The 24,944-nt window shown below is 44.6% G+C and overlaps 1 protein-coding gene across 1 annotated transcript; it reads right to left on the reverse strand.

The window, feature by feature from the left end:
• Nucleotides 1-389: 389 nt before the first annotated feature.
• moxd1 (monooxygenase, DBH-like 1) lies at nucleotides 390-24,944 on the reverse strand. The gene is made up of 12 exons (XM_077016394.1): nucleotides 24,322-24,944; nucleotides 21,634-21,780; nucleotides 20,818-20,985; nucleotides 20,436-20,519; nucleotides 17,743-17,919; nucleotides 17,524-17,626; nucleotides 16,645-16,811; nucleotides 15,869-16,060; nucleotides 13,465-13,524; nucleotides 6,485-6,627; nucleotides 1,749-1,917; nucleotides 390-1,522 (listed from the first exon to the last, which is right to left on the reverse strand). The coding sequence occupies exons 1-12, from the start codon at nucleotides 24,787-24,789 to the stop codon at nucleotides 1,370-1,372; spliced, it is 2,031 nt and encodes a 676-aa protein (XP_076872509.1). The 5' UTR covers nucleotides 24,790-24,944; the 3' UTR covers nucleotides 390-1,369.

Below are 24,944 nucleotides of genomic sequence, written 5' to 3' on the forward strand. Positions count from 1 at the left end.
TATATATATATATATATATATATATATATATATATATATATATATATATAATCCCTCCTGGAACCCTTTAAAACACCTTTGAACGGCAGTTTCATTTTCAAAACACACACGACCTTCATTGTGACCTTTAGATGGAGTCAAAGGAAAAACTGAAGCTGATTTTCTATGTCATGAGGTTTGGCTACTGAAAGACATTATGCGTGTGAGTCCTGGGAACACACTACACACAACACGATATGTATATAAAGGCAATCCCAGCTGAAATGTAATGCTGTAATAAAATCTCAGCAACATTTAAAACTATTCCACACCGTGATAAACATAGTTCCCAAATGAAAATGCCCTTGCACAGATGATTTAAGAAAGAAATATTTATTGTGTCCATATGATACAAAATACTAAAAAAAGTTTTGCTCTTCAATAGAATCTCACTGATGAGAAACACGTTTCGGTTGTAACAGGAGGTGCCAGCTCTGTTAGGATTATATAAAGTGTATATGCAGGCAGCAATGGATCATGACTGCAGGGTTAACATAATGATCATAACCTTCTGGAGAACTAAACCTTTAGCTAAAATGCGATCTCAGATACGCTGGAAACCATGATTTTGAGTATTTAGCCTTTGTTTGTCACTGTTGTTTCGGCTTTTTACTGCAGGCTTTTACAACATGGCATGAGAGGCTTTGTTACTTTGAAATGGCTGCAGTGTTCTTGCTGTGTCAAAGGTCCAAACAGTTCTCAGTTCTGGATCCACAACCCTGTCACAGCCCTAACGAGCCCACGTCTAAGCTCACGCTTCCAGCCAGGAGTGTGTTGGAGAGAGGGCACCCACGCTGGTCCACGCTGGGGGACAGGAAGAGGGCAGCCAGCGGTGGAGGACTACGCTCAGGGGTTAGTTTTGAAAAAGCGTTCCCAGTGAAGCTGGGTCAGATCCCAGTTGGTCAGGTCCCAGTTGGTCAGGTCCCAGTTGGCGCGGTGACAGAACGCGGCGCTGCTCGCTACGCGGTGAAGAGCGCGGGGACGTGACGGCCCCTCCGAGACGCAGCTCCAGAACCCTCCACAGGTTCCAGCGACAGAGAGGCACGAGTCGTAAATCAGGCTGCGTTTGGCGGCGCGACTCTCGCATATAAACGGCTCTTTGTAGGGAGGGCGGAGGACACGGGGGACGGCTCTTTGGGGCGTTATTAAAGCTGAGGGTGTTCGTCAGTGCAGGCTCGCACGGGGACGCACGGGGCCACAGGGTTCACCCTGGAGCTTGGGGAAGCCTCGGGAGATCTGCAAAAGAAGTGCGGAAGCATGTGCCGAAGGGCAGGAGCGTGTGCTGGGGGGAGGGGCAGGGGGCGGGGCTTGGCTACAGCATGGGTGGCGGTTAGAGCCACCAGAGGGCGTACACCAACAGCACGAGCATGATGATGACGAAAAGCGCACCCTGGTGGTGGGATCCGGAGGTGTCTGGGCACACAGCAGCAGTGGGCGGAGCCCCAGACTTTGGCTTCGGGGGAGTGACGATCACACCCTGGATCTGGGACGAGAAGAGAGGAATCAGTTCTTATTAGAGTGTGTTACGGCATGAAAGAAGGCCCAAAATACATATAAAACATGGCGCTGGATTGTCTGGTTTTAGTTACATTATACGACTGGGTTTGGAGCTAAACTGTAAGTATGCGCAAGAGAAAGGCAAGACCTGGCGCACAACGATGACCTGCACGTACTGAAGCCCCGCCCACCGCCCCTGATTGGCCACTCACCGACCACTCCTCCTGTCCTGTCTTTGAGCAGCGCACATTTATGGGGAGGGTCAGCACCAGCTCGTTGAAGGCCTTCCCACGTTTCTTGGTCCAGCGGAACCTGTCCATGGCTTCAGTGAAAGAAAGGTTGCTGTATCTCTTGGGACTCTTAATCATGAAAGGCCAGGTGCTGCACAGAAGATAGTGGACCTGTTTTTAAAACTTCAAACTGAAAATGAACAGCAAAATCAATAAAAAATATAATAACAAGCAAAGTGTTCATAAGAATACGTCATATGTATCCTTATATTAAAAAAAACAAAAAAACATTTGCTCCTTAAAATAAGAAAGGTATTCCCAAACTTTTGGGTAATTTTAATGGAATTACAATGACGTTCTCATTCGGCCCCAGGATTAAACATGAATGTGAGAACTGAAAACTACTTACTAAGCAGTTGGTATTAAGTAGAAAAAAAATCCATATATGACAAACCTACATAAACTATTAAAATAACGACCCTGGTCTTCATTAGCAGGTTTGAAAGCCTAGTTGAAAGCCTTATAATGGATGTAGCACATGAGCCTATATTGTTCTTAAAAAGTTATTTTTCTTCTTTCATATACTGTCTCAGACTTGCACTTACCTGATATAATTTTACATGATATAATTATATAATTATATTTTTAACTGGTTCAGTAATGCAAAATGGAAGAATAACCTACAGATGATTTAAGAAACTTATTTAGACTAAGACATAAATGAAACCGGCACGTTCATCCTCACATTCTAGGTCTGCGTGTTATTGGCTGACGGTTGCCATGGTGTCCCCTTCGGTGAGCTTCCGCTGGTTGAGAAGGTTACAGCCCCGCCCTTACCCGCCCTTACCATCTTATTCAATTTACACCGACTTCCTGTTCAGTGACCACAGTGACTTTAAGTCTTGGCGTGCTTATGATATTTAAAGTTCTCTAGACTCCAGCTCTGATATTCCCTGGAGCGTTACCCCTCATCCCTGTGCCCAGCTAAGTCGGGATTACTGCTAATCAGAGGTGGGACCAAGTCAGTGTTTTGCAAGTCTCAAGTAAGTCCAAGTCTTTATACCTCAAGTCCCGAGTCAAGTCTCAAGCAAAGACACTCAAGTCAAGTCAAGTCTCGAGTCAAGACAGGCAATAGTCAAGTCAAGTCCCAAGTCTGAAACTTGGAATTTCAAGTCCTTTCGAGTCTTTTTTTTTTTTTTTTACCAATGTTGCAGGTATATTTTAAATGTAAATAACAGACATGCGTTCTTTTTTAAATCTGTATTCTCCTCAAATCTTGATAAAACATGTGCAACTGAAAACATGAAGTATAAAAAAAATTAAAATTACACCTCTTTATTGCACAATTCAATTTGTTAAACTTAGCTGCAAAAATATTCATACTTTAAACTACAATTTTCCAGAAATAAATATTCTGTGAAAAAGTCATAAGTAGAACTCCATGTTCAAATAAAAAGTGCTGATATTTTCACAGTACAATACAAAGAACCATTTTCAATACAACAGCATTTTCCCTCTCTTCTCTTATCTGGTTTCTTGGAGAACATGTGTGAGTGACACAAGACAAACAAATGTAAGAACTGAACAATTAACAGGAATCTGCAACTTTAGACATTTCAGTAAACTATTCTGCATTGCATTTGCTGGCCAAAAGTCTGTATGTCATTTGTGCACGATGAATGATGTCCCCATGGCTGAAAACTCGCTCCACTTTTGTCAATATATTTTTTTCTCGACGTAGATGTCTTCAAATACTCAATCCATGCTGAGATAGAAATGGATATTATGATGGTGACAGAGAGGCGCTCTCTTCCCCGAGTTCAGATACAGAACCCAGGGTTGCCAACTCACGCATTGAGCGTGAGACACACGCATTTGACCGTCTTCACACGCTCTCACGCCACACATCCGATTTCTCACGCCGGAAAAAAATCTAGTTTATTTACCTCTGATCCACATCTATGATTCAATGAGTTACTAGTTCGCTCTGGCACCAACCACTGGCGATCGATCGATCGCGATATAATACTTAATTTGTGTCCATTTTACACCCCGCCCGGTAAAAATTTACGTTCGCCAACCCCCCATTTGATTGGTTGTGCTGCAGCTCATGCACACACACACGTACAGAGTGTGGAAAAGCAGAGGACTGGTCTGCGTCAGAAGGACGGAAATGAAATTAATGGGGCGCACTTTATAAATATTACTATGCGTTTTAAAATTTAGATTTGGGATTAAAAAAAAATCAAGTCTTTGCAAGTAAACAGGTTCAAGTCCAATTCAAGTCCCAAGTTATTGGTGTAAAAGTCCAAGTCAAGTCTAAGTCTCTGAATATTTTTTCAAGTCAAGTCAAAAGTCTTAATATTAATGACTCGAGTCTGACTCGAGTCCAAGTCATGTGACTCGAGTCCCCACCTCTGCTGCTAATCCCCACGGATCACCTATAAGTGTGGTGGGGAGTGTTATGGGAGGACATTATGGGGGGGCAGGAAGGTGAGTGCTTTTAAATTCAGACTGAAAACATACTGGGTTCGGCCATCTGAAATGTATTCTACTGTATCCTCATGTTGGATATCATAGCTTGTGTTGTTACTTTCTGCATTGTTGTCGTCAGCTTTACGATGGCGCGTGTGAAGTGCCGTACCATTCCATGGGGCAAAAGCGAAAAGTAACAATTAAAACGATTAAAACTGTTGTAGCAGTCATATGTAGCTCAAAAAACCCCCAACCCTAGGGCTCTGATGGTGAAGGGAAGTGATGATGATGATGATGATGATGATGACAGTGAAACGCCACTGCTGCACTGTCAAGGACGAGATCCCAGTTTAGGTCTAAACGCACCATGAGAGGGGGAGCAGAAACCCCGCCCCGATCTATCACCACGGAAACCCCGCCCCGATCTATCACCACGGAAACCCCGCCCCGATCTGCCATCACAGTGGCGGCTGTGGTGTGGGGACACATGGTTTCATGTAATGTTTATATTAACGACTTTAAAAACACTTCAGTGGCGTCTGTGTGTGTTGGTGAGAAGCAAAAATAAGCAACTTTGAATGATCTCTGGCAGACATCATGTGAATCTGTGTTAGAAGTTTGGTTTGTTGTTGAACATATGTCTTTTTACATGTTGTTTTATATGTTAAATGTGTGGGATAGTTAAACCAACTTACGAATGAACTGTATGACGTGTGTGGGTGTATGCACAATATGTGAGTGTGTGTGAGTGTGTGTGGGTATATGTTTGTGTGTGTTGGGGGGGGGTTAGAACTTTGAAATTAAATCTGAAGAGTTGCTTTGCTCTAAGCTCTGAAAATACTCTTCTGTCCTGCAACAGAGCACAAACAGCTCAGGGCAGCAGGAGGGAGTGTAAACAGTGGGACCATCAGATGGTTCCCATTTCAGAGACAACCCGCCATGCACACATCACACATCTCACATCCACCCGATTCGTGCACCCCACACACACACACACACACACACTCACACACACACACACACACACACACACACACACACACACACACACACACACACACACACACACACACACACACACACACACACACACACACAGAGGCATCTGAACAAAAGTGTTTCCCGTGTTTGTCCCTCTCTCTCTCAGACCTCAGTGAACTGATTCTTTGGTTAAATCACAAGCACTGAAATGTGTATAAATATGTATTAGCAGACTCTGATATGCCTCTGAAATACTTATCTTTCTAACGATAATATTATCAGATGTCCAGATTATACAATGTTTTCAAGTAAGACTGATTCTAATCTATTTCTTCCATGACATAATGAGTTTAATACTAATTAGACTGTCTGAGTGTGCATGTGCAATGGAGTGTGTGTGTGTAATGGAGTGTGTGTGTGTGTGTGTGTGTGTGTAATGGAGTGTGTGTGTAGCTATGGTGTTTCTATCTGTTTTTCTGCTCCACTGTGTTTATTAGCACCAGACTCAAGCAGACTTTACAAGACTAGACCAGATGTGCCGGTCATCCAGGCAGCCAGCCTGTCTCTGCCCTCGAAACTGCAACAAAGCAGCCTTGTGATTCGCCCACAAGCAGCCCAGTGTGGTGAGCAGAACTGAGTCGTGGAAGAAGGGCCTCAGGCCCTGGTGTCGCATGGAGCTGACCCGGGGCGACTCCGTGATCGGTGGGCTGACAGCACCCTGACAATCTCTCACCTAAAGAGCTCACACCAAAAAAAAGTTACTGTACAAGTTTTTCGCTTCAGTGGTACCTGCCTCTTGGCTTCTGGGGCTCCATAAAGATTTGAGTTTATTTGCAGGAATTTGGAGACTATTTATAACTGACACATCAGTTCACGCAAACAGCTGCACTGGAGCCCATCTGGATGGCCAGCAAGCAGTAGATAGAGCGGCCAGCTGGAGAGAGGCTAGTCAGGCATCCTAGCCCTGCTCAAAGGCCTTCAGAAGAGCTGACGCCCAGACGCCAGGGCAGGTGAACAAACCCCGTCGTGTTACATCCTTCAGATCACTCTCCTTCATCAGCTCTCCAAGCTGGGGCAACTCTGCCTGTTTTGCATCAGTAATAAAGTGTGCTTACGCGTTGGAGAGATATATATATTTCTCCTGATTTGACACACTGAAAGCTGCACACAGCGTCTGGTCACGAGTAGTAGAGAAGTGGACCTACAGCTCAGGAAGTGCAGCGTCTGGATCACACACAGGGAGGAGGAAGCCCAACGCTTACGTGAGGGGGCTCTGAATCTGTTTGACTCCGATGAACTTGAGCTGCCCGTTGATTTCTGGAAGGCTCTCGCACCTGGCCAGGTTCACGCGGGGGTAGTAGAGCAGGTAAGACAGGCACATCTCATCCCTGGTGCTCAGGCCGCCCTGCAGGAGACAACAGTCATGATGAAGAACCTCTGGGCCCGTGATCACCCTGGAGCTCCATCAGCACCGCCAGCCTTACGTTCAGATTAAAGGTGCCCTAAGTGCAGATTAAAGGTGCCCTAAGTGCAGATTAAAGGTGCCCTAAGTGCAGATTAAAGGTGCCCTAAGCAATTCCACAGTTCCTGCTAACCTCTGGCGCACTTTGTCATTCCAGCTGCCATTCTAGGTGCTAACCCTAACCCTAGATTACGAATCATTTTCCCTCCGTATACAAAGTCAAAGACCAGAAAGACTAACCGGTGGAACTCAGATGTTTGATAGCCAAAGCTATTTCATGACGTTACACTTTTACTATACATTACTTTTTAACTATACCCATGGCCATATTCAAGCCAAAGCTATCAAACAACACATGGGCTGTCCTGCAGACACAACCTCAAACAACCTCAAACTCCATGTTTTAAAATGTGGGTTCTCAAACGCCTCACAACACAGGATGGTTTGCCAGGATTCGTTACTTTCTTTGCTGATCAGATCTGCGTGTGAGTGGATGCTGGCGGTTTGGTCCACCTGCTCAAGCGTGGTCGTGCTCAGATTTGAGAGTGCTCAGATATGAGAGTGCTCAGATTTGAGAGTGCTTGGATATGAGAGTGCTCGGATATGAGATCAGTCTTTAGCACACCGGTCTAAACCCACGCCGGTCTAAACCCACTCCAGTCTAAACCCACTCCGGTCTAAACCCACACCGGTCTAAACCCGGTCCAAACCCTCTCCCCCCCAAAACCCAGAGGTATCATTTTTCTCCCATAATTCACATAATTAGAGAGATAATTATGGGCAGATGGTGCCCAAGAATCATCTTCAGTAACATGAGGTAGTGGTTTTGTTGGTGATATTTAGATTAATATTCTGTCCTGCTGGATTATAATATGAGATGTTTGCACTTAAATGATTATGGATGAGGATTACTTTAATTATCATTTCTATGGCATGTACACATGGCTTATATATTTATTTCCAATGGTAAACTTCTTTTTTGTCATCATGCCTATAAACAAGAGATTCAAGGATCTTCGTGTTTAACTTCGCCTGTGACTTGACAACTAATATTTTGCTAACCATTTCAGCAGATTAGCTATCATATTAGCAGTGCTCTGGATTATCTTCCTCAGACACAGGAAATCACTTCATTTCTCTCAGACAGATAACCACTCAAATTCCATTTGCTTCTGAGATTTCCAAACCATTCACATACATTGTACTTTTGATACTTGAAACATACTGTGCTGTAAATGGCACTCTGATAGAACTAGGCCTGTTATCTTTATACTAAAGCAAAAGATTTTCAGCAAACTGTAGTATAAGTAGAGACAAGAACCAGATTTTAGTTGATTCTGAGAAACATCCTTCCTATGAAATACAGCACTCCATAATGGTCCTTCATTTCAACACTAATAATGCAGTAACGTCTGGGATTCAAGCCAATTAGCAACCAATTTGTTCACTGACATTTTGCAATTCATAGTCCGCTTCCATCATTAACTTTGCTCATCACATTTAATTGTACACAGTCCTGTATGGAGCTATTATAGTGTCACCAGAACCTGAACCTGAAATCATTATTACTTGAAAAAACAGTCTGTAAAATCCTCGCAGGTATGCAAAAATTCGAGTTAAAATTCAGGTTCAGGTCGAAATTCAGGTTCGGGTCGCAATTCAGGTTCGGGTCGCAATTCAGGTTCGGGTCAAAATTCAGGTTCGGGTCGTAATTCAGGTTCGGGTCGAAATTCAGGTTCGGGTTGTAATTCAGGTTCAGGTCGAAATTCAGGTTCGGGTTGAAATTCAGGTTCAGGTTGAAATGCGGTTCATCCGGGATACGTAGGATGAGCAAACAAACTCAGAGCTAATCGAACTGCATCTGGCCAATCACAAAACATATCAGAGGTCATTAAGAGGCGCGTCTTTCTGCTAAATTTCCTGTAAGAGTGCGGTCCCTGTTTGGCGTGTAAGTAGCATGTAAGCAGCACGAAAGTGACCACTGTGCCACCCAGAAATGGCACCTTGTGGCAGCTGCCACATAATCGTGGCACTTAGTGTGACCAGTGCTGCGTGACTGTGGTCTCCGTTGTCCAGAAACGCCGCCTGCCTCTGCTGACAGACATCTAAAGACTCTTGGGTGACTCTGCGTATCGGCCACTCGCTTAAAATCATCCCGACGAGCTCCGAATCGCCATTTGTTGAAATGAAGATGGTTCATAACTTTTGTTTAAAAATTATGTTGAGTGAAATACTAGCCGACATCCAGCTAGACAGCTCTATATTACTAGTTCAGAATACTGTTTAGCGATAACGTCGAATTAAGATTATAGGAGGGTACGTGAATCTACAGTGGTAGACCGTTAACGACAGCACTAAATTTAAAGGGTTTATTATTATAGTTGTATGGTTATCAGTGAATGTTCCTACACGCCATCAGCGTCATTTAAACCTCTGCGAGCGAATGGCATCGCATTTAGTATTTGTGCAATTTGTAGTATATTTCGCTTTGTATTGGTTTATATTGTTAGTCTAGATTGTCAGCCGAGCGGCTCCCGACATAATCGTTAAACAGCATCCTGAACTCGTAGTTTGGAGCTGTCGGTCAGCTCCGAATCGTTCACCCAACATAAATTAACAAACAAAAAATATAAACCATCTTCATTTCCACGAATACTACAAATGCGATGCCACTCGCTCGCAGTGGTTTAAATGACGCTGATGGCGTGATGAACGTTCACTGATGAACAATCTGTAATAAATCTGTTTTATGTTGTGACGTGGGGGTGAAGTGTTATCAGTGGGAGGACACTTGATGAGAAGAGCATTTTATATAAGGGGTTTCACATTTAACATTAAATTAACTACGTTAATATAATAGAAGACACACGGACAGCACGATCATGATGAAGCATGACTAAACTAGACGACACCACAAACCACTACAGCGACACAACACGGATTGTAAATGACAGCCTTATGTTTATTTATTTGTTTATTATTGAATATTTGATTATTCTGCTACCTCCTGTTATCGCTGAACTAAACTTTCGGCACGAGACTTTCAGCGCGAGCTCTTCAGCGCGAGTTCTTCTGTGCGCGTTCGATGTACGTTGCTCCAGAGTTTGAAAAAACACAAGAACAAACGAATTACTTGTTATATTCCTTGTTGACACTTGTGGAAGATATTTTACTGTAGTTGGCTTCGTTTTTTTGTGTTGTTGTATGTCAAATGTAAAACAAAGTTCAAACTTAGCGCCCTTGGAAGCAGAAGGAGGTAGGAAGAAAAATTGTATTAATCCAAAAGAGTGATTTATTTAATTTGAAACGAAGGGAGATGTGATTGTTGTTTTGTTTTCAGTAAGAGCTGCGGCTCATAACATAAAGTTGAGTTCATGTGCAAGTTTGCTAGGAGTGACGCATTTAAAGTTTGGACCCTGTTCTACACATTATCTATGAGGTATGGTGCTAGGGCATTTGTGTTTATTTTTTATTTTTTGCCACATTTTGTAGTTTTCACGGTGTCAAATGTCAGTGGCGAAAGGAGGAGAGAATAAAGATACACCAGTCGAAGCTCCGAGCATTGTTTGTGTGATTAATCCAAGTGGTCCGCTACACGGATGACTAAAGCGAACATACCAGAGAACGAGTACAGATAAACACGAAAACACTCAAACTTACCCATGCACAGTGGCGTGCACAATTAGACCCCAACTCTGCCCTTTATCAACGAAAGTGCCCTTTTGAAACTTCGTTTTTTATTATTATCATTTTACTGAGGTCGGTTTGAAATGATCTTTTGAAAACCTGAGCGATTAAAAACAATGCCCTGAAATGCGCCACCACCTCGCACACACCCGACCTCTCTCTTCCTTTAACATCAGATGCGCTGCAGCAGCAGTTCAGTTCAGCGAGTGGAAGGAAGCGTCTTCAGCACAGCACACACGCTCACATAGACTTCTTCTCCCGTCCCCACCAGCCAGGTCACATACACATCAAGTCAAATCGTACCGTTTGTCCTCTAAGCCCAACGTGAAATCATTTTGTTGTGCAGTAAAATGTCTCATACAGCACCAAACTACTAAGCATTTTTAGCCGATGGTCACCTGATAAACTAGTCGCACTAGCCCAAATCAGTGATAGATAACGTGAGGACGACCACATACAAATAATTAAGGTAGAGTTTGCAAATCTATGTGTTAAGCTGAACGTTTTCTGTTGTATACGTTTTGTTAGGCAACATAAATTAACACATTCGTTTGTGAAAGAAGAAACGGGAAGTTCCCCATTACCTGTGAAAAATGTCCATCTGCATTCGTGTAATGACAACAGTCAGTAGCCTATAACTCATTCTCGTACTTTTTGGTCTTTTTACTGTCTTAATTGTAAGCCTATATTGATTTACTAATTGCAAAATATATGCAACAATGCCTGCAGACAGTGGAGGGTAAACAGAAGTTAACTGAAGGACAATGACTATAGTTAATATTGGATATGGATTTTATCAGTTGGCGGTGTGACTTTTTCCATTGAAAACTCACGTTTAGAGAATGTTACTAATAAAAGTCAAATTTCATTCAACATGCGCTTGTAATTTTTTTATAATGAATTGTTCCACGTGCGCTAAAAAGTGCCCCCCCCCTTCCCCCCAGCACTTGCCCCCCAAAATGTCTGTGCACGCCACTGCCCATGCACACACCACATACTCTCATACAGAACACATACTCTTTAACGATAATGTCGAATTTAGATTAGTGGTAGACAATGAGTGGCAGTAGCCGCTCGGTGGTTGATGGCTGATGCTGCGGTGTTACGTGAACTGTGGATTTTGGGGAGGTTGTTTTCTCTTTCGGTTAATTTTGGTTTAACAGGTGGATTGCCTCGGTACGGGTGGATTATGTCGGCCAATCGAAGATCGTGATTTGGATGAGGGGGAGGATATTCGGCTTCATAATCTGCATGACGGAGTTGCTGGAAGTTGCCGGGAGGCGACGCGAGCATTTATTGCCTTTACGGTTGTGTGTGACTTTTGAGAAACTGTAGCTCATGATTCTCATGTGAGAGGTGAGGGTTTGTGCGATAGCTTTTGTCATGAATAGCGTTGTGAAAATCGCCACCATGGAGTAAGAACGTAGTAGCATGTGCACAATTATATAGACACCCATGCAGGGATATTTTATAAGAAACACCAGTATAGAGGCGGGCACCGTGTATGTATATTTGTTTGAGATTATCGTCGTAGATATATTTTCTTTATTTATGTTAGTAAGGTGTGAGTCTTGCTTTGTTAACTTAGTGTAGTATATTTTGTTTGTTTCTTTTCTTTGGTGCCGTCTACTGCTCCTTTCCTTGGTTGGTTTATGGTCAATCGTGTATTTTTGTACGTACGTGTCTGTTCAGTGTTTTGCTGCGTAGAAAAGGCTCTTCTACCCATTACCACTCTGCAGTAAAGCGTTTTCTTACGTATCCGTCTGGTTTTCGCGTTCTTCTTTAATTTCATCTTGTCCACTACGCACATGCTACTACCCCACACCCCAAACCTAGACCCATGACATCGTGGGGTCGTAACATACGTAATCTAGACTAACAATATAAACCAATACAAAGCGAAATATACTACAAATTGCACAAATACTAAATGCGATGCCATTCGCTCGCAGAGGTTTAAATGACGCTGACGGCGTGTAGGAACATTCACTGATAACCATACATCTATAATAATAAACCCTTTAAATTTAGTGCTGTCGTTAACGGTCTACCACTGTAGATTCACGTACCCTCCTATAATCTTAATTCGACGTTATCGCTAAACAGTATTCTGAACTAGTAATATAGAGCTGTCTAGCTGGATGTCGGCTAGTATTTCACTCAACATAATTTTTAAACAAAAGTTATGAACCATCTTCATTTCAACAAATGGCGATTCGGAGCTCGTCGGGATGATTTTAAGCGAGTGGCCGATACGCAGAGTCACCCAAGAGTCTTTAGATGTCTGTCAGCAGAGGCAGGCGGCGTTTCTGGACAACGGAGACCACAGTCACGCAGCACTGGTCACACTAAGTGCCACGATTATGTGGCAGCTGCCACAAGGTGCCATTTCTGGGTGGCACAGTGGTCACTTTCGTGCTGCTTACATGCTACTTACACGCCAAACAGGGACCGCACTCTTACAGGAAATTTAGCAGAAAGACGCGCCTCTTAATGACCTCTGATATGTTTTGTGATTGGCCAGATGCAGTTCGATTAGCTCTGAGTTTGTTTGCTCATCCTACGTATCCCGGATGAACCGCATTTCAACCTGAACCTGAATTTCAACCCGAACCTGAATTTCGACCTGAACCTGAATTACAACCCGAACCTGAATTTCGACCCGAACCTGAATTACGACCCGAACCTGAATTTTGACCCGAACCTGAATTGCGACCCGAACCTGAATTGCGACCCGAACCTGAATTTCGACCTGAACCTGAATTTTAACTCGAATTTTTGCATACCTGCGAGGATTTTACAGACTGTTTTTTCAAGTAATAATGATTTCAGGTTCAGGTTCTGGTGACACTATAATAGCTCCATAGTCCTGCTCTGTTTTAGCTCACACGGATGGCCAATTCCCAAAAGAAAAGAAAATGAAAGATGGGAGAGATAGAGAGAGAGAGAGAGAGAGAGAGAGAGAGAGAGACCTCAAAGTCTACACACCAGATGCCATTTCTTAGCTCTTCAGATATGAGAAATCTTTGGACTACAAATCATAGCTGGTCTAATTTAATCAGCAGCAAAACCAATATGTGCCAAACATCTCACCCAGGTCATGTTCTCCCTCGCCTTGGTGTTATATGTGCACTCAGTGATTAGGGAGTCACCCTGGGGAAAGAAACTCAGATTCAAAACACAGATAGGCACAAATGAAAATGACAAAACTAGCATATCCTACTGGATTGTACAGATTAATGAAAATAAAGACTGAAACACACATGCACACACGTATGCACGCACACGCACGCACGCGCACGCACACACACACACACATGCTCACACACGCACACACACACACACACACACACACACACACACACACACACACACACACACACACACACACGTTTGATGCCAAAAGTTTACATACACTTAAGATACTCTGTATTACACAAAACCCCAGACATTACATGTTACACACGTTATACTTTCGTTTCGATTGTGGGATTTTCTTTGTTCAAATTAGAGGCCATTTTACAGTAAAACAGCTGATTAAAGTTATTATTTCAGCTTTAAATCTATATCTGGTTTACCATGGATCAAAAGTTCACATGCAGCAAGTTGTCTTTTTAACCAGTATGGAACAGAGGTGTATAATCCAGGTTCAGAAAGTAAAAGTCCTCACCAGGATTTTACTCAGGCTTCCTAGATTGTGTTGATTCCACTCATTTTACCTTGATTGCACTAATTAGAATCCAGCAAGCTTGAGCAAAATCCTGGTGAGGACTTTTACTTTCTGAACCTGGATTATACACCTCTGGTATGGAAGACTTCAGATATGCATGCAATGACGTAAATGTAATTTGAGCTTCTGATTGGCCAGTTGTTATAATTTCTAATTACTCCCAAAATTCATGGGAGATCTTCATGGCATGAAAAAATCGCTCCAGCCAGAGTTTAGAAACAACTGTTGATATACCCAAGACCAGAAACAACTGTTGATATACCCAAGACCAGAAACAACTGTTGATATACCCAAGACCAGACACAACTGTTGATATACCGAAGACCAGACACAACTGTTGATATACCCAAGATCAGAAACAACTGTTGATATACCCAAGATCAGCTCCTCCTTATGAGCAACTTCCAACCATCCAGAGTTTCCAAGAGCATCTGTGCAAACAATTGTATGAAAAAATAAAGACCTCCGGACCACACAGACTGCACTGTTCAGGAAAGAGCCAAAATTGAACTCCCAGGGCTTAAAGACATTTGATGCAAAAGGAACTGGTGGAGGATTTGGAGACATCTGGCATCAACATATCATTGTCCATCGGTAAGAGTCCTACATATATAACGTAGTCTTTACCGCACATAAGAGTCCTACATATATAACGTAGTCTTGACTACACATAAGAGTCCTACATATATAATGTAGTCTTGACTACACATAAGAGTCCTACATATATACCGTAGTCCTGACTACACATAAGAGTCCTACATATATACCGTAGTCTTGACTACACATAAGAGTCCTACATATACCGTAGTCTTGACTACACGTAAGAGTCCTACATATATAATGTAGTCTTGACTACACATAAGAGTCCTACATATATAACGTAGTCTTGACTGCACATAAGAGTCCTACATATATACCGTAGTCTTGACTGCACGTAAGAGTCTATACATAGATAATGTTCACAAGAAATCTAGACTGACCTTTGCGCTCGGTTCCAAAGACCTACTGGATGATTGTTCTTTTTTCAGATAAAGCAAAAATTGTTTTGACCATTATGATCAGCACTGGGTACAGTGGGACGAGGACGAGGTTTGTCCCCTAAATGGCACCATCCCAGCTGTGGAGCACAGGATTAGTCCTGGGCCGATTGGCCAGAAATGCGACTGGTGCAATTCAGGAAGCACGCAACATCGTGAAGGAATCTAACAAATACCGAAGCAACACCTCGAGAAATCAGCTAGACAGTTCAGACTTGGTTACAACTGGGTGTTCCTGCAAGACAGACATCCTAAACCATCCACCAAAGTTGTGATGAAGTGTCATAAAGGAATCAGGGTGAAGGTATCGGCCATAGTGAAGCCATGGCCTGGATTCAAATGGAAAATGAGAACTGCATAGGGATGCTACAGCGGGGTAGCCCAGCTGACGACATACACCAATGGGCAAAATGGACAAAAAGTCGACACAAAGCATTTGATCCAAGACAAACAATTAAAAGACGCCGTCACCAAATGCAAAGTGTATGTAAACTTTAAACCCACTGAAAATCTGATATTGTAACTAAGACCTGAAATAAATTTAGCTTACGGGAACAAAAAAAGTATAAAGCCTAATTCATTTATTAAAGCAAATGTGATACAGTATAATTAAATATCTGTCTATATATGTAAATAAGAGTCCGTATATCTTTGGCTTGGATATAGCTTGGCTGTAGATGAATACATGATGAATACACAAAATATCTGTGTACAGATGCGAGACACGTACGGGCAGGAGGAGACGCTCGGGACCGACAGGCTGGAACTCCTGGAAGTTGAAGTCAAAGTTGTCGTCCGAGGCCAAGGGAGGCAGCTCAACCACGCCCCGGAAGTGCCTGGTCCGGACGGCCCTGCCGGCCAGGTGGGCGTGGAGGAGGACGGCAAACACCCTCACACCACTGGGCATCTCCGTGTCCAGAGACTGGGGGGCACGAGGGAGATCAGAGCCAGTTAGGAGGGCGATCTTACAGCTGCAGTCAGTAGTGTAAATCTGATGTGTTTTTACACGCTGAAAACTGACACTACGATAGTTGCTCCTACACAGAAATGGTCTGTGTGTTGGATTTGGGGTCTGTTATCTGCCAATAAGGCAGAGGATCTGGAGATCTGGGGATCTGGAGATCTGAGCACTCTGAAGAGAAGGAAATGGGCTCCTTTGGTGAAGTTATGGAAGAGCCGTGACATCGATGACAGCTTTAACTGTTACAGCGTCACTGTTACAAAGCTTCACTAAATCCACCTTACAGTGTCACATATTAAGTGATAACCTTCAGTGAAATTCCACTTGAAGCGCTTTAATAATATACAGAGAAATTTAAATTTTCAGGTCTTCTCAAAAGCTGTTGTATAACAAAGCACAGTTCCCATACATCCACACTTAATTTCTCCACCCTCAACAGGACTGTGGTGTAGACTGTAATCTGTGTAAACAGTTTGATGTTTCATAACACAATGTGTGGTTCACAAGCGTAGCGGTTTAAGACGTTATTGGGAATGTGTTGCTACCTCCTGCAGACACTCCTGGGTGCAGTGTCCCTCGGTGACGTAGTTCTGCATACCCGGGGGCAGCATGTGGTAGAGGCTGACCCACACCCCCGTCTCCATCACCCCAGCGTCGTAGCTCCTCAGACGGGGCGTGTAGTAGAGCCGCAGGCCAGAGCTGTCCAGCAGTCCTGAGAGACACGCGGGGACAGAGCCACGTGAGACCCACGTCAGGTTTACACACGTCACCAACGAAACGTTAGCTATGTTTCATTTACATCTGGCCACAATCATGACCGAATGTCTGACAACATGCACGGCTGGCACAATTTCCAACGCACCTCCAACCATTTTCACCTGTAGGTCTAATCAAACAGGAAACCTTCTCCACTGTATCTCACATGCATTTAGCTCAATATTCATGAACTTCGACCAGAAGGGGGCGTCTTGGTCCACGTTGCCAGTGAAGTGTGTGACCAGTATATACAGGGTTGCCAACTTTTGAAGATCGCTTGGAGTGAGATTTGAACCTGGAGGAGGTGGTGAGTGTAAATTGTTGATGGGGGTGGGGTGGGGCGAACGTAAGTTGTCGACGGGGGGGGTGGCGGCGAACGTAAAATGCACACAAATTAAGTGTTATATCGTGATCTATCAATCGCCGGTGGTTGGTGCCAGAGCGAACTAGTAACTCATTGAATCATAGATGTAGATCAGAGGTAAATAAACTAGATTTTTTTTCCGGCGTGAAATATCGCAAGTGTGGCTTAAGAGCGTGTGAAAACGGTCAAATGCGTGTGTCTCACGCACAATGCGTGAGAGTTGGCAACCCTGTATATAGACACTGCAGTGAAGCCAGCGTGTGGGTGCTGCACCTGTGTGTAAGACGGGGTTATCGTAGTGCACCTGTGTGTAAGGCGGGGTTATCGTAGTGCACCTCCAGTAGTACATAGACCGGATCAGCCGCCGTTCCTATGGACATTCCCACGTGGGGGGGGTAGGTGTATCCCTGGAAGAGCAGAGCAACGGCGTCTCACTCCTCGAAGCTCGGCTACGAATAACGTTACCGAGCGAAAACGTCGATGTTTGAACCTACGGCCGACGCAAGACACGAGCGGCACTCACGTCTCCGCCGATGGCCCAGGCGAAGATGACGGTCTCGCAGGTGAGGAAGGAGTCGGGCATGTTGGGGTGGAAGCACTCGTGGCTGGCGTGCAGCTCGCCGTCGCTCAGCTCGCTGGAGCACTGGTACAGCAGCATGTGGTGGACCACGCCCGGCTGGCCCTGGAGCAGGGGCTCGATCTGGGCACAGGCGGCCGGGCCGTGAGAGTAGAACTTGTGGGGGGAGCATGCAGCAGTTAGGCAGGGCCGTCCTTCTCCTATATGGCCTCCTTTAGCACCTCCTATGTGCCTCCCACAGGACCTCCTATGGGCTTCCTATGGACCTCTTATGGGCCTCCTATGGACCTAATATGGACCTCCTATAGGACCTCCTATGGACCTCCTATATGGCTTCCTATGGACCTCCTATGGACCTCCTATGGACCTCCTATGAACCTCCTATGAAGCCCCTATGGGCCTCCTATGGACCGCCTATAGGGCCTCCTGTGGGCCTCCTATGGATGACAGTCTGGATGATTTGAAAGTGCTTTACTGCTGAGAAACAACAAAACATTCACTTTATTAAAGGAACTGATCATTTCAATGAATAAATGTACATATATTTATACTTCGGATTCATCACTTTCAACAAATGTTAAAACAAAGCTTAAATAATAGTGCAACAATCATCGCGGAACAACATACAGGCAGTAATCACCACTCAGACTTACAGCTGTTCTGCATAGGAACTTCCCCATGCATGACAAGCCGTACACAAGGCACCTCGATCCCACCAGTATATTCACCACATGGGCTGAGAGTGTGTGTGTGTTCTGGTGGAAGACAAAGGCCGAGTGTGTGCGCTGTAGTCGGCCCTCAGAGCTCAGGGACAGGAAGTGCTGGATTTTGTAATCGGCTTCCTCATCCCAGCGGGGGTAAAAGCAGGAATTCTTAATAAAAGCCTCAGTAGCAGGTGGATTCGCCTGTTCCTACTCCAGAGGGCACACACGGCGGCAGCAGGATAAATATTTCGGCATCGTGTTTATTTCCTTTGCTCTTGTCGTGCTTAAGCGTGGGGAGTTGACGAATCAGAGGGGGCAAACGTGCGTCTGGAGTGTGATGAAAGCCACACACATCACACACGGAGCTGGTGTCCTCGCAGGATGTCCGTTCTGTTCACGGCGCGCTAATTACCCCGACGTGCTACGTCAGGGTTGTTCCAACATGAAGCGCAGGGTATTTTTTTCTGAAACCCGAGACTTGAACATGGTGTTTAATGAAATAAAAGGATGAGATGTAATTATAACAGCAAAAGGAATATCTATAATCCTGTAGTAACATTACCAACTTTGACAAACCATCATATTATGTGGTACAGAGGTAAAGCTAGTCAGTAATGCCAAAGTAGTGAGGGATGAACTGTGCTAAAAGTAAAGTGTAGGAGCAGATTTCTTTACCAGTTCTTGCACTATAAACTTGGCCAATTTTGAGTCAAATGTGTTCAGTTACACCGTGATATTTGTGGAGACCGGGGGGCACTGCAGCTTGGAATACACACATCTGTTTGTTGGACAACAAGTAACAGGATAGCCAGGAACCGCTGACAGCAGACCATGGTACAGAGGACCTGCTACTTTAGCCATTAGCTTACTGTACACTCTGGGGTTGGTTTTGGGAGAGGGGCCATACCCCCCATTCATTAATAGCAAAATAGCTTGTGTTTACTACCTTAAAAGCTAAATATAATGGATTTACAATGACATAAGTGAGTTTAGAAGTGCTTAGAAGTTCAGAAGCCTCCCTATCACACAGCCCGTTAGCAACTGAATGGGTCTCAGTTATGGTGCCTACAGCACACTACTGTACTCTACTGTACACTCATAGCTAAAGTTCTGGGTAATGTTCTAATAATAAGTGACTATAGGCATGGTAACGCTGAGGAATTCTGTCACAAATGCTTTAGTCTCGAAGACGATGGCGTAAAAGGGATATAAACATGACTGAATGTCTGAAAGGAAAAACCGAAACTTTAAAGTCTATTTCCTTTCATTTAAGTTGTCTGATGAAAATATCTCTGCTTTTTAATTATTAATTTTGAAAGGTTCCTTGCTTCAGGACAGACTGTGTAATCATGATGGAAATGTATATTTTGAGTGATGCTTGATCTAAAAGTAGCAACTCCTGAAGTTCTAATAAGCAGGTGAGATTCTTCCGAACACATAAATGAAAGAAAAAGAGAGAGGGACAGAGAGGGAGAGAAAGAGGTAGAGGGATAGAAAAGGGAGATAGAGGAATAGAGGTAGAGAGAGGGAGGGAGATAAAGACAGAGATTATAGGGCAAATTCTAATTCAAAAGCCACTGAATAGCATCCTGAAATCCAATAAAAATGTAGTTTTGACGCTCTTCTGAAATTCTCCTGAACAGACACAGAGTTTCGTCTACATTGGTGTGTACACACTGAGCTCCATCTACAGCTGGTGCGGTTAGCTTTTTGAGACTCTGCATGCTTCAGAGAATTCTGACAGTGATGAAAATGGCAGGCAGCAGAATTTAATGCTCTCTTTTATTCAGTGGGAGAGTGAGACATCCATTTTAACTCAAAGGAACTTCTGTCTTTCAGATGTTTGGGAAAAGGGCCAGCAAACAGGAGCTATGCATTCAGTATTATTACCTCGGGAATGTGAACGTGTTCACATGACGTAACCGGAATACTTACTCTAATTATGTGGTGCTTGGTGTGTACCTCTGGCATTTTAAACATCCGACACCAGTAAGTTGTGTCCTTATGAGGCACTGGGACCTGTCTTAGGTGGAAAACAGATTACGTAATTAGAACAGATTACCTGTAATTAGAACAGATTACCTGTAATTACAAACATTTAATCTTCAAGCTACTTTTAAGAACAAAACTCTGCATATTTGAGGAACATTTTGATGTTTTTTTTTTTGTTGAAAAATGATTAGACTTTGTTGTGGTACTTTTCAAAGTCATTGATGTAAGGTAAACATGACATTAAAAGTGTATCTCCCCCCACCACTCCAACATCTTCTCTTTCAGTTCCCAACACCTTCCATGTAACCTCGTTCACATAACTCACGTTAACGTTTCGTAGGTCAAAGGTTGCGGTTCCAGAGGGAACAGCTGTGTTTGTGGCAGGGTTGAGCAAGCGTAAACTCTTCCTCCCTCGGTTTGCGCCGTGATACGCTGGCCCCGATGGCCCGAGGTCTTCGTCGTGGTATGCCCAGATCACCCGTACCGTACTGTCCTGGGGAGCACAACCACTTTCTCGATTTGAAGTGTGTTGATCACGCCCTGATACAGACAAACCAGAGCACACTACCTCTTTTCCTGACACAGTCACTTCGCCATGTTGGGCACAGATATATTCCATTTGTGTAACAACAACTCCCTGGTTTGAATCCTCAATAGTGCCACACTGTCTCCCATAACAAGTAAAGGAACAGTTCATCCAGACAGGCAGAAAATGGACTCTTGTACATTCAACTGAGTGCAAATTATTCCCACCGAGGGCCAGTTGGAAAATGTTACTGCATGCGTCACAGAAGTAACGACGCTAAGCTCTCACCGACTTCATCTGGAAAGAGACTAAAGGCGCGAGACGGAGCCGTGTGAGCAGTCTAAAGGCTAATGTAGCTCTGGCGATTCAGCTGTGAGAAGCAATTTACAATATTAACTCACACGCCGACCCGATTTCAAGATGAATTCATAGGAATAATAATGAATGAGAGATTTGGTAGGCGTTCATATGAATGAAGTCATTAGAAAAGCTGTGTGTATGGAACTGAACCCCTCAGCCTCAACACCCATCTTAATCACGCCCAACGTGACGTACAAACGGGCGAAAAGGTTCTCAGCCGGTGGTTCGGCTTTTCCGGGGCGAGCCTCCACCCACCGTGATGGCTCTATCGTTGGGGTCACAGGTCTGCAGCTGCCTGCTGAAGCCCAGCACCGTGTGTGTGCGGTTCTCTCTCCCGTACAGCAGCCTGTAGCTCTGGACTGGGTCTTCGTGGACGCCCCTGTTCTGGTCAACAAAGTAGTCCTGGAAGATGAGGCACAAAGGTTTAATGCAGTAGGAACTACACTACCCAGAAATCCCGCACCCACTCTCTAGTCCAGTCCGGAGTGATGTAAAAGTCGTCTGCTTTCATTTAAATCTATTTATATGCACTTTAAATAAATTGTATAAGAAGCGGGCGCTGAATGTTTCGTATGCCTGGCTTGGAATCATATCTGAACACTTCACAGCTGCTCTGTTAAGCAGGTGTGATCCAAGATGAGCCAGGACAGTCTCAGAGTGATCGTCGTCTTCATCGTTGTCTTCATTCGAGACTCCAGTTGTGTGTCTGGAGCGTGTTGTTGCCGTCGGACACCACGATGATCGGCTCAAGCTGAGCAGTTTTCATTAGGCCAAAACCCTCACGAGAAAATCGTTCGTAGGCAGATCAAACACCACTGTTTGGCGCACCGTTAAAAAGAAATTAAAGCACTTCAGAGCTTCAGAGTCGACCAGACTGAGGAAGACCGCCATGGTCAATGATCAAAGAATCACTCCATTCTAAGCAAGAAAATAAAAAAAATACCTTAAGCGATGTTGCGACAAGCCAAGTTACAGACTGCAGAGTCTGGGCAGAGATGTGTGAAAAATCCACAGAAACCAACAGTCACTGAGCTTTAGGAGAAACTCCAGGAAATCTCAGAACAGTGAGGCCCAGCAGTTTGGTAAAAAGCTCCCCACAGAGCATGTTTAGTTCATACAAAGTTTTGGAGTTCATGGTACATGTCCATATTTGTCCAGATTGCAGCATATTATGACAGATATGGACATGTCCCAGAGCGGCGGAGAATGAGAAAGGCACATGTGAATATATCAGACCAGATCATGTGTGTTCCTTCATCCTCTTAATGAAGTAGTCATTTGATTGTTTGGGCTGTTAAACCAATACTAATGAATCGGGACCATTTCCAGTATTCCAGCTTTAACGCTCATGGTAGGAGAACGAGCCGATGACTTCTCATCTGAGAACATGGATTTCTTGTCAGGGAAACAACATGGGAGGCTATAGGAAATGCACACGGTGTAATCTGAGACAGATTATTTAATCTTTGAGGGACCGGAGTGGCCACGTGCCATTTTCAAGCGGCTGTTATATTCAACAAACGACGCAGCCACGAACAGTAGCGGCAGGGAAGAATTTAGAAGCCGACTGAAAAATCTTCTGTCTGCTCAGATTCTGTCTGCTCACACTCCCAAACTCTCTGGCAGAACGCACAAACACAGTTGCAGGACCGAGGAGACACCACTGTGCTTAGCGAATAGCTCTTCAGCGCAACCTTGTTAAGTTTACCACCCAATAAAAACCATTAAAGCTAATGGTTAAGTGTCTGTGAAAATCTGCTGTGTGTTCTCCAGGGACACGAGCTGAAGACCTGGGAGACGAGATCGAGACGCACACACCGCGAGACAATGCGCATACATATGGGAGCTTCCTCTGACGTTAAGGGGTCTTTATACTTTGGCTGGAGAAAAGCGGTGTTGAAACGCCACTGTTCGGCCACGGATTTGGGTGCTGTGACTGCTTCAAACACCCAGGAGGCCCGGAGGAAGGTCTGGAAGGTTCGAGCAGGTCGCAGCAGAAAGACGGAGGGACACTACAGTTCGAGACCATTACGCAGAGCGCAGGGTCCCATTTCCAGTATCACAGCTTTTACGGTCACGGTAGGAGGATGGTAACGTGAGACGTGAGGAACCGGAATGGTGCGTTTGTCACAGCTGGCATGGTAACAACGGTGCGACATGGTAACGACGGGCTTCCTTGGAAAACGAACCAAAATCACACTGTGTATTTTCTTACATCAATATCAACAGACCCCACCCCCCACCAACAAACACAACACTGGGAGCATCTCCAGCGACGCTAGCAGGACAACAACAGATGCTGCTGGAACATGTGGAGATGAGCGTGGGTTCTGACTGGGCCCGCCGGCGGAGAGAGGTGGCAGCGCTTCAAGGCGACGCCGGCTGTAATCCTCAGGCGTTCACGCCAGTCCAGATCGCGACGGGCTGCCTTCCCAGTTTCGATGAGGGCAACGAGGAAGACGCTGTTGGAAAGGCTGCTTCGACCGTCTCCTGGAGGGCTCTCCGAAAGACAGAAGGCGAACGACTGAAAACTACGACTGCCTGAAAGGCATTGGCTCCTCTTAATGCCATAGGCTGAGGAAAAAGTGGGATTAAACGACACCGCAGAGATGCTGAGGTACTATAAACTTGCTTTGAAAAAATACGAGGGAGCCGGTTTTACTTCCACACACACAGAACTGAAGCTCTTTAATTATAGTGCGTTTCATCTCTTTGGTCTTGGTTTCTGGGTGACACCTGTATTTGCATATTTAAAAAAAATTGCTGTATGAGATTAAGGAGACCTACTTCTGTGGAATACAAGTCATCTTTATATTGTTTCAAGATGATTTAACAGTAGCATTGAATACAAATACGATGAAAAACGTGATAAAACATCCTCGCAAATATAATTATGTGTAACTAGGAATGCACAAAGGTGGCGCAGATGACGCTCGAGCTTACGCGCAGGTAAGGTTCCCCGCGCGCGACGCCTCCTATCAGAAGGTCTGAAGAAGCCATCGCGCCGTTGGGAGAGATGCCAAATCCCACGGATCCCGTCGTTTCCGCCTCGATCTCCAACGTGATGGTCGTTTCATCAAACCTCCACTTAATTACGTATTTCCCACTCGCATCCAATACAGCGGCGTGGTCAAACCCGCTGGCCCGAGCACCAGCTGCCCAAAGCGCCGAGGTGAAGAACACCAGAGAGCCCAGAACCTTCTTTACGGACATGTTCCCCAACCTAACGCGCTTCAGGAAGAGTGAAACAAAGAGGACAAAACTCTCCAGCCATAAAGCAGCTTTGTGTCCGACTGCTCGTGTGTTTGTTTGTGTTGGAGAGGAGTGGTCCTGATCCAAGCCTGGAGAACCGCGCTTCCTCCCGCCGAGCCGTCGGACCTGGTGCTGCGTCCCTGTGATGTGTGGAGGCATGTCTGCATGTGGTCAGCACACACCACTCGTTTATTTACCCCGTTTGTGATATTTACACCGATATCGGCGCGCCTTGAATTTCCAGTTTCAAGTTCAGGGTCGAAACAAGTTCAGACTGCTCGCGTGTTTCTGTGAATCACCGACGAGACGCGAGT

This window comes from Brachyhypopomus gauderio, chromosome 9 (genome assembly GCF_052324685.1).
Source record: "Brachyhypopomus gauderio isolate BG-103 chromosome 9, BGAUD_0.2, whole genome shotgun sequence".
Lineage (NCBI taxonomy): Eukaryota > Metazoa > Chordata > Actinopteri > Gymnotiformes > Hypopomidae > Brachyhypopomus > Brachyhypopomus gauderio.

What these genes read in the sequence shown, in the direction of transcription:
- moxd1 (XM_077016394.1), bottom strand. Translation starts at nt 24,789, where the DNA reads ATGCCTCCACACATCACAGGGACGCAGCACCAGGTCCGACGGCTCGGC. An exon ending in CAGATTCAGAGCCCCCTCAC is followed by an intron (nt 1,918 to 6,484) that starts GTAAGCGTTGGG and finishes TCTTCTGTGCAG; the next exon opens with CACCTGGCCTTTCATGATTA. An exon ending in CAGGACAGGAGGAGTGGTCG is followed by an intron (nt 1,523 to 1,748) that starts GTGAGTGGCCAA and finishes TTCTCGTCCCAG; the next exon opens with ATCCAGGGTGTGATCGTCAC.